At 34.5% G+C, this 10,093-nt stretch overlaps 1 protein-coding gene across 3 annotated transcripts; it reads right to left on the bottom strand.

Annotated features, from left to right (window-relative positions):
* Window positions 1–5,964: 5,964 nt before the first annotated feature.
* LOC105114683 (uncharacterized) lies at window positions 5,965–9,483 on the bottom strand. Of its 3 annotated transcripts, none has more exons than XM_011011315.1 (8): window positions 9,261–9,479; window positions 8,747–8,819; window positions 8,572–8,617; window positions 8,358–8,472; window positions 8,190–8,257; window positions 7,498–8,088; window positions 7,283–7,387; window positions 5,965–6,700 (listed from the first exon to the last, which is right to left on the bottom strand). In XM_011011315.1, exons 1-8 carry the CDS (start codon window positions 9,262–9,264, stop codon window positions 6,359–6,361), a joined length of 1,344 nt encoding a protein of 447 aa, XP_011009617.1. In that variant the 5' UTR covers window positions 9,265–9,479; the 3' UTR covers window positions 5,965–6,358. The 3 variants fall into 3 exon arrangements, with proteins under 3 accessions (XP_011009617.1, XP_011009626.1, XP_011009634.1); XM_011011324.1 differs by lacking the exon at window positions 5,965–6,700 and adding an exon at window positions 6,708–6,901 and having other exon boundaries at window positions 9,261–9,483; XM_011011332.1 differs by lacking the exon at window positions 5,965–6,700 and adding an exon at window positions 6,708–6,877 and having other exon boundaries at window positions 9,261–9,483.
* Window positions 9,484–10,093: the final 610 nt, after the last annotated feature.

Raw genomic sequence — 10,093 nt, 5'->3', positions numbered from 1 at the left:
GAATTTCCGGGAAGCTAGGAAGCGCCATCATTGGCCAAGCAAGGTTACAAAACAGTTTTGCTTGAAAGATGGGTGTCCCAGGGAAGTACAACTTTATTTAGATTTTCTGCAATAGCCATACACATGTGAAGGATAACAACGCAATTTCATCGTATATAATTTTTAGATGTATGTATTTTTGTATTTTAAAAATATTTTAAAAAATAAAAATTATATTTTAAATTAATATTTTTTTAGTATTTCAAATTATTTTGATGAGTTATGTTAAAATAATTTTTAAAAAATAAAAAAATATTATTTTAATGTATATTCAAGAAAAAAATATTTTAAAAATACAACAACAATCACACTCTTAAACATTTTTTTAATATAATATGAAAGAAAATATAAATTATTTTAAAAAAAAAAATAGGAAAGGAAAAGGGAAAATAATAAAAGGGTTGAATCATTTACCCTTTTTAAAAAAAATAACTAGACACAGAATATAATTCTAGAAAAGAAAATGTAACATGAAAAAAAAATTAGGCCCAGGAGGATCTGACCCAGCCCAGACAGTGATTCTGGGCTGAATAAGCAGCCCATGAAAGCCCAAACCTAATTGAAATGACGGTGAGCCCAGAGCTTGCAAGGCAGCGGCAGCAGATGCTATAAATATCCGGACATGTCTAGCCTGCAGCTTATGGTGGCAAGAAACCACCTGTTTTATGGTAACTTTCAATCCCGTGGATGCTGTAAATTTAAATGCTAATCCTATATATGGTCAATAATTTTAGCATAATTACCTTGGGATGCATCTGTCCCTGTTGAACAAATGTAAACATGCTGGATTTAATTAGTGTATTTCTTTTATTTCTTCTAATCAATAATAATTATTGAGAGTTTGTGCATATATGTTAAATCATTCATGACCAACATTTGTATCAAATTATGCATGTTATAAGTGCATCATGCGTGTCTCTTGTAGATAATATTTGCATGAATGTTGGTGTATATATGATCGCTTCGTCGTCCATATTTTCATTTTTTGTTTCGTACTGAAATTGCTAGCTAGATTGAGCTTTATCATGATTTAAGTTTCTGGGACTAGTCGCTGATGACGTTGTTCCATTGGAGTAACCATGTAGTTTCCATTGCAGATATGGGGAAAAAATAGTGCTGCATCAATTGTATAATAACCTAAGTTGGTGTCCTGCAACATTCTGGAGTCACAGCTCCTTGTTGAATATGACGTGATACCAGAAAAGAAAGAAGAAAGCAAAAAGAAGACGCCTTGCTACTGGCTTTATTGTCGTCTTAGAAAGAGGAGGAAAAGGAAAAATGTAACACCCTCATTATCCTTCAAGTAGAACATTAAGTACGTACACCATAAAATCTGTCAAGTTTTCAGCGATGAACGAAAGAAGAAACTAATCTGTTCAATATACAAAGCCAATGGCAATACAAAAACAGAAATTAATAAAATTAATCACATTTACCAGAGATACATGGATATAGATAAATAGAGTTATAAGAATTCAACGAGGTTTTGGAGGATTTCCTTGTTGAATGTAGGAAGACTCGAGCAAGGAAGGCAAGACAAGAGGAGAAAGAAGAGGAATAGGGTCTTTACTGTGGTAGAAGGAATTGAATGAAGAAGTCGCTGCTGATGCTGAAGAAATTTTAGGAGCAATCTTGCATTCAAGAGGAGCTTTATTATTAGCCTTAATCTGCAGTTGACAAGGAGCTCTCCTTTGTAGCCTGCTTAATGGCCTCCTGTATTCCAGCTCTTCGCTGTGAACACAGGTTTGGAATCCAGGAAACTCCTCACCGTGATCCTCCATTTTCTATATTTAGCTGCCTCACTTTTTATCTCTCCGATCACACTTCTCTCCTTCTTGAAGTTTTATAATTCGGTGTACATTTGACTGGTTTCATTTAATTATTTAAGCAATTGATCGGAACAAGAGAATTAATCATAGACCATGTGTCCTGCCAATAGCTAGCTGATGATGGGGACTTGTCAGCTAGCTAATCAGACATACAGGGAGCCCATACCTAAAGGGGATCATAGATTGAATGATCTCTTGGTTTTTTTAGATTTGAATCTTAAAATGATTAGTCAAAGGGATTTATTTTTAAAAAAACGCATTAAACCCATGCAGGAATGTATCTGAAGAGAAGATTTAATTTTGATTGGTACGTAAATTAGTTTGAAAATACTCCCTTGGAAGGGAAAAAAGGGGAAGAATACAGGGAAGTGAATCAAGTGATGATTGGCTAGAGATTGGCAAACTGCCACGCCTTGCGTGCATGATGATGCCCTGGAATTACCATATAAAATCACTCGACAATAGAATATTTATTGTGGTTAGCTCTCAGCAAACCTTTCATGTGAGGAGAAGAGGTCGCCTCTGTCTCTGTTGATGTAAGAATCTTTTGCATTTTTCTTTATTATCTTTCATGTGTTGGAGGAATCCTTGCACGCATTTAAAAGCTCAAGATAATCAGTGACAAGAACCTGGAAGCACATGACACTATTGGTTTCCCTATGCATTTTATTTTCCTTCTTTCGCATTTTACCATTCAGTTTCAGACAAGTATCTTGACAGTTTTTTTTTGTCCCCTGTCAACTGAATCATGGTCAGCAGTTGTACAATAATGAACGGGATAACCATTCAATCAGAGCTTGGGCACTAATTTAAAAGATTCATTGTCATGATTTTGCCATGCCAGTCTAGCTAGCGAGCTAAGCTGATCATCTTGAATAACAAGCCCCCGTGGCACGTAGATCCTTCATTATCTTACTTATATGGCTGGGACTTTATAGCTCCCCCGTATGTTTCAGAGCGTTGACTGTTGACTAGTCCACGCCGGAAAAAAAAAAGAAGCAAGTAACAGGGTTTATCAGTATTAAGTTCTTTGCACGTCTTTCCATTTTTTCTATTTTTTTGTGGGGGTGGCGGGTTCTTGTCTTCTGGGGATTCACGCAAGTGAAATCTCAAATTGTTACACCATCAAATTGGCGTGGCAGTATGTAGATATAGGCGGTAGTCAAACTGTGGAGCTTGTTGGTCAAGTATTGGAGCTCGACAAATCACATGAAGTTGACGAAGAGACCTGCTGTAAACAAGATTCAAGCCTCAAAAACTATAAAAAAAAAAAACAAAAAACAAAAAAGGTAGGTGGGTGGTTGCCGTTGATTGAGGCATGTGCTTTCTATATGTTTTCGGTGACGTTAACATGCTTTGAAATTAAAATGTTTCATTTATTATAGAAAGAAAATTCAAGGCTTAAATTTTAGGTTTCCATCACGATCATAGGAACTATGGAGGGTTCGTTTCATGTGTTCTATCCCTGAATTTCCTGGTGTTTTCACACAGTATCCCAGGCACTGATGCAAAGCAACGCAGACATCCCGTGTAAAAAACTGGATTCAAAATTTCAGGGATATGTTTATGATCCTTAAGTTTCAAATCCCATACATGCAGAAGCTAAAATTCTAATAAATCTTTATTTTCAGCATGGATTATTTATTTTTAACCCGACTTTGAGGATGAATTTAACCTCGAAATGCTATAGGTGCTCCCCTCTACAATGGGAGTTATATATCTATCATAACTTCTCCTGGTGTTTGAAAATATCCGTGACTGCTAGCCAAGAACAGTAGCTCTTGAATTTGTTTATCGTATAATTATAACTGTGATGTATCTTCTGAAAACTTTCTAATTCCTAGCATTTCCAAATTGAAGTATTTAGTGTGAGTTTGAAATTATAGTATAAATTGTTTTTTTAAAGTGTTTTTTATTTAGAAATGTATTAAAATAATATATTTTTTTATTTTTTAAATTTTATTTTTGATATGAACAAATTAATATAATTAAAAAAACATGAAAATAATTTGGAGCTAAAACCAATTTCAAAATTTCAAAAAGAATGGTACAACCACAATTCTAAATATTTATTAAAGTTTGTTAAGTATTGCGGTCTAACGGTGCATTTGAAAAAAATAATAATTTTATTAGTATTTTTTTATTATTTTACTATATTGGTGTAAAAATATATTATTTTAATTAAAAAATAATTCAAAATTTCCAAGCCCTCACCGAGATGACTGGACAACCTCTGGACCAGATCGGAGCGATTCAGAGCAGAAATTTAACATCAAGTAAAAGTCAGCCACACCTTAATTATTCAATGTTAATCCAATCATCGACGAGCCAAAGTAAAAAAGAAAAAGAAAAAGTAGCGAGGCTGACGTTGCATCATCTGAGAACGGTAGGAGAGGCCACGTGGCCACGCCCGGGAAAACCTCGACGACACCCCAAGCAATAATGTTAATCAATGGACAGAATGGGGCCATCACTAGCATAATGGAAACGCGTTTTCCCATGTTCATGTGAGTGTTTCAGATTACTGTAGATGATAGATATCAGTAAATTAAAATAACAATAAATATTTTTTTTCATGTAAAAAAATATTTCAAATTAATTTTATTTTATATTTTCATGTTCTTTTGATGAATTAATATTAAAAATAACTTTTTAAAACAAGTTTTACTTCAACATATTTATAAATAAGAGAACATTAAAAAAAACCTGCTACACAGCTCCGAACAGGGTGGGTCTGTAACTTTTTTCACATGTTTTTGCTGGCTGGAAGCTTTCACACACTGTTTTGGGCAGGATAATCGTGAAAAAGGGGTTCATATCACCTTGGATTTGACTAGAAAGATTCAGAAATGGACCGCTCCAACTTGCATTGATGAATGCGATAGCATGCTCTTATCTGAATATTTTTGCTTATTAGAATTCTACCCTTCAAATCAAATCAGGTAAAATTAAGATTTTATACATGGAGGTCGCTTTTAACCAAACTCGAGAGATAAACTGAGTCCTGGTCCATCATAATAATTGGTCCGGGAGACTCTTGATTGCAGAATTAAAACCATTAAAAACACAGCTCCACGCAGTTGTAAGGTTGCGTGCCCCTGAATTCCTGGGTAGTTTATTTGTTGTTCCAATGAGACCAGAGCAAATAATATATGTATATTAATAGATTCACTAAAGTTGGTACAAGGGAGGATACAAAGTCCAATAGACAGAAACTACTATTGACTACAATGTGAAGTCTAATCGAGTTGTTTTTATAAGAGTTTTTTTTTTTAATAATGTCTTTTTAAATTTATTTTTGGTATTAGTACTTTAAAATTATACCAAAAAATATCTAAAAAAAAATATTATTTTTTTTCTGGCTCACAAGGCAAAGATATTCAATCTAAAGATGCAGGCTCATCAAAATCACAGAACCATGGTTTGAACCATAACCGAAGTCATGGTCGTCAGTGAAACAAAATTGAATCCCTAGGTGGTGTTCAGAAAATGAATTGATCAACGTGTAAACGACTGCATTAGCTATTTATCTCAATTTTTATTTCTGTTTTTTTGATGTTTTCCTAAAATATTTTTAACTTCAGAATACATTTATATCAATATTTTTTTAGTATTTTATTTATAGCTTTGATTAATATCAAACGAATAAATTATTTTAATATATTTTTAAAAAAAAAATATTCCAAAAAACTTTCTTATTTCAACAACTATTTGAAACTAGAATAATATTAAGATGGAGCATTGAGCTTTCTCATACCAAACTAAAGATCTTATCTAATTGCTTGTCTGTATCGGACAGCGACCTTAAAGATTTGAAATCCAAATTCTTGGTGGGGATTGAAGACACCATTGCCAATACATTAGCCGCCACCGAACAGATGTGTCTAATTTACCATAATTGAGGGGATGCTTGGTCAAGTTTGAGACACCATCATCCACCAATGAAGAGCTGCAAGTGTCAATGAACTAATAATCCTTTCTCAGCCACACGATCCTTTACCAAACTGAGATTGAATTTTGACCCTTTTTTATGCTACAGATTGGACACCAATCCAAAATTAGAGTCAAACAGAGTCCCTATTCTCGCAAATAATACTAAACAATCCATACTTCAGCAGAACGTTGTTATTAAATAAGCCAAGGAAAACAACGAGAAAAGACTACAACATAGTCAAGTGGAAACAAATACTTAATTGAAAATGATGTACACAGGTTAGAACTGAGATTTCCACTGTAATTCTTTGTTTTCCTAGCCCCAACATCTGAAAGGATCTACAGTTACAAGTGAAGCTCAGTGAAGGGGGTAATAGGCGTATATACAAGCATTTCAACTGCTCTCTTGGCTCTCTCTAGTCTCTACCTCCTACGACAAATGACTTTGTTCCTAAACTTAAGTCACACAGTATGCTAAAAGGACCGGAGATCTTTCTATAGTGAGTGTTTCTGGCAGAAGGGTTTTTATGTACAGGGGGAGCGAGCTAAGAGTTTACTCAAGAATAAGATCTAACCAACCCAAAGTTGACAAAAGATCTGGATTTGAAGAGACCTCCGAAAAGAAACCTAGTGGGTGATTCCTGAGACACCGGTTTTAGCTCTTCAGGACTGCCTTTCACCTTCAGTATGGTCTGGCCAATTGCTTGCCGGATGGAATCTATGGTTTTAGCATCAACAGGATACCCTGATGCATCACTAACATAAAATGTATTAACTGCTTTGCCTGCTCTGGTTGTTACTTCTGCTCTGGTGACAGTAAGGCTATTTTCTCGAAAGATACGAGTAACATCGGATAGCAGCCCCACTCTGTCCGTAGTGCATAACTCTAGCTTCAAGCCCTGAATTAGGAAGAAATTAATCAATCATCTAAAATAGGGAAACGCCCTCTTCAAGAACAGCTAAAAAACAAAAGATATCAAATAAGCCTTAGCTATCATGCTATCAGCTGTTCCCAACAAGTTGTATATTAGTACACCAAGAAAACCAATAGCAAGCTGTCCTTTGAACAGAGCATTCTGCACAAGCATGCGAGTGAATTCCTAACAGAATCAATGCATCATCATCTACCACCAAACAAGAAGAAGCTAAACATAATATGACAATGGCATGGAATATAAAATAGCAAGAGTGTTTTGACTGGTGAGTGACACCAGTCATAGCTTAACATGCCAATTCAGAGTCGTTATCATAGCAATAAAATCACCTCTTCGGTATATAAGCTTCACCCAACTCACCATTGCCCAAGTCACAACGTAATCAATACAATTATATGATAGATCTACATTTAGATAGCAAGGAAAGAAACACAAAAAAGCTTGAATCCATAGTGGCTGAAAGCGTGATTTTGGTAAAAACATGGAGAGCTTTATGAGTAAACCTTAAGAACGGTCTCAGATTTGAATGTACCATAGTTCACTCACCTCGGATACTCTTCTTTCAATAGCTGCTTCAAGACATTGTATAATCCTTTGTCTCTCAGCCTCTGATTTTACAGGGGACCCGTCAATATGCTTGATATAATATTCCTACAAAAGAATCCATAAATCCATGAGACAAAAAATCAATCGCAAAAGTGGTCATCCCTAAACACATTTTTGGGGGCAATAGAAAAGATTAAAACACAAATGATTTATACCTGATGAGCTTCTGGGCCCTCGGCATCAATATTAGCATGAAAAACCACATACTCCATGTCTGTCAATGTACAAACTGTATCAAAGAGAAGCTTTGGCCTATCTTTACTTGTTATAGTTACAACTGAGTAGTCCTTCTCGCACCAATTAACCACACTCACATTAGGCCTTTGCTTCTCATCTAATTCATCATTGTTAGCTCGTTCATAATCCCTATCAGCGAACATCATTTGGTGAAGTCTTCTCTCAGTGTGGGTGACCCCATGAGATACAACAGTTTTAGCTCCCCTAGATTTGTTACTGCCCTTCAGTACATTACAAAGAAGTTCCTTGATCCTAGATAGCTTCTCTGGATCAATAATTGCCGACCCAGTTTCCTCATCAGTTACTTGCATCACGGCTGCTGCCCGCATATTGTGTGTCCAGACCTCTGCATTCACGACGTTGCATTTTAGGTGGGTGAGTACAGCACTCACTTCAGATAGCAGCCCTGGTCTGTCACTTCCGGTTAACTCAATTGCAGTGTGGTCCATGGATTGTTTAACCCCAACAGATCTCATAGAAGATATAAAGCAGGATTCTGGTCCTAGAGACTGGAGATAAAACCAAATAATCAGATCTGTTTGCACCTCAACGAAATAAAGAAGAAGAAGAAAGGTAAAAGGATAGTATCAATCAAAAACTCACAACTCACCTTCGTAATATAATCTAGAATTGCTTCATCAGTAACCTTGTTTCCATCAGGATCCGTAACATTAAAAACTGGTGGGGAAAAAAACAACTCTAAATAACAAACTTTTCATTCTTCAATGGAAGAGTTAAATTGGAAAAGAAGTGTCGAGAAAAGGAAAAGAAGTATCACCATCCATAAACCAACCACCATCAGAAGATATGTAAGCTTTGGTTATGATAAGGTTCAGATCAGTAAGGACTTGTACAACTTCAAGAAGTATTCCATGTTTGTTAGCACTATCAACCTGTAAAACGATGAAATATTTAGTACCCAAAAAACAACAAGAACGATGGTCAAGATTGAAGAGCACACACCCACCAAAAAAGGACACCAAAACTCTTACCCTTATGACAGTAGCATTCTTGCAAGCTTCGTTATCAATCACAACCCTGACATCAAAAAAACAGGGAGAAAAGGAAGTGAACAAAATGGATGCAAATCTGTTTCACTTCAAAATTTAAGGTCACTTTCACTTAGAAAATTAAAAAAAGATGACGAGGAATCTGCATAATACATACCTGGGTGGATTCAATCTCCTAAAGAGTTTCTCACACTCGTCATCCATGTCATTTGAAAAGCTCATGTTGACCTCTGTAGAGATTAAAAATTTTGAAGAGGAAAAGGCAGAAAAACTATGAGAACAAAACCAGCCAATAAAACCAAAAGCTGGTTTCTTGAAGAAGAACCATGACCAATGAGAAAGCAGGTACTCCTGATGACCCCAACTGTACGGAAAACTATAAAAAGTAATCCTAAATTATTAAAGAATCCTTAAAAATCATCTTATTTCAGTTTTTGTACTAAAAAAAGAAATTTATGAAAACCAAGAGAGTGGATGTAAATATACAGAGTAGACAGAATTCAGTAGAAAAAAAAATGTTGTAGTTAAGAACACAAAGACAAGGTAAATAAAAAACACACATATCCCACATCAAAAATCCTTGAAAACTGAAATAAAACATGACTAATCACCTCATCGACAAAAACCCATCATCCAAAAACAAAAGAAAAGGAGAGGAAATTGATGCCTACCCATTGATACTTCTGTAGTGATGTAATTGTACTGGACGAAAGAACTTGTCTGAGTTCTCTCAAGAAATGAAGGTTAACCTCTCGCACAGACACATAAGTGTGTATATATAGACACGGACCACAAGAAAGAGGAAGTATCCCTGGAGAGATCTAAGATTCTTAGCAAAATGAAAACCTTAATATAATATTATTAAATTTGATTGCTCTGTATATTTTTCTTTTTTATATATATATAGACACCAACCCGACAAAATACTCCAAATATCTGCAACTTCTGGAGAAAAAAATAATAATGATAAGTCCCCCCAAGGCACTGTGCGTGTGCGACTTTCTCTGTGTACGATGGTAATGAGTTTGGGTATTTTACCATTCTAGCTGTAAAAGTTTTTGAAAAATAACATAGGTTAAGAAAATTATTTGGAAAATAACTAACATAACCCTAATTCTAAATATTGATTTTATAAAAACTGCTATTTATTTAAAAAATAAAAGTGAAATTAATTAATATTAACATGAAATTCTAAAAACTCCGATAATCAAGATATTCAAATTAAAATCTAATGATCAATAAATAAAAAAGAAACGAGTTGATATCACATTAAAAAAACAATAAAAAAGAATAGGTTATTATAAACATATTAAGATTTTATTTTTTATATACTTAATACTATTAAAAGAATTGAAATGAAACAGTTCGAATCATTTTATAAAAAATCATCAAATAAAATCATAATTAATTAGTTTTTTTTTAGAATAACCAAACACTTTAGTATTTTAACCTAAAATTAATCTCAAATAAAATCATTACCTATTTGCAATCTTGTATGGTAAAA

The sequence above is a fragment of the Populus euphratica genome, unplaced genomic scaffold, assembly GCF_000495115.2.
Source record: "Populus euphratica unplaced genomic scaffold, PopEup_1.0 scaffold5.1, whole genome shotgun sequence".
NCBI lineage: Eukaryota > Viridiplantae > Streptophyta > Magnoliopsida > Malpighiales > Salicaceae > Populus > Populus euphratica.
The sequence above is the reverse complement of the archived record's forward strand: the minus strand, read 5'-3'. Positions and strand labels throughout refer to the sequence as shown.

Bases quoted from the DNA above. Each gene is read 5' to 3' on its own strand.
- LOC105114683 (XM_011011315.1), bottom strand. The intron at 8,618-8,746 runs GTATGTATTATG...TTTTGATGTCAG, and splicing joins AGGAGATTGAATCCACCCAG to GGTTGTGATTGATAACGAAG. The intron at 8,473-8,571 runs GTAAGAGTTTTG...ATCGTTTTACAG, and splicing joins AGAATGCTACTGTCATAAGG to GTTGATAGTGCTAACAAACA.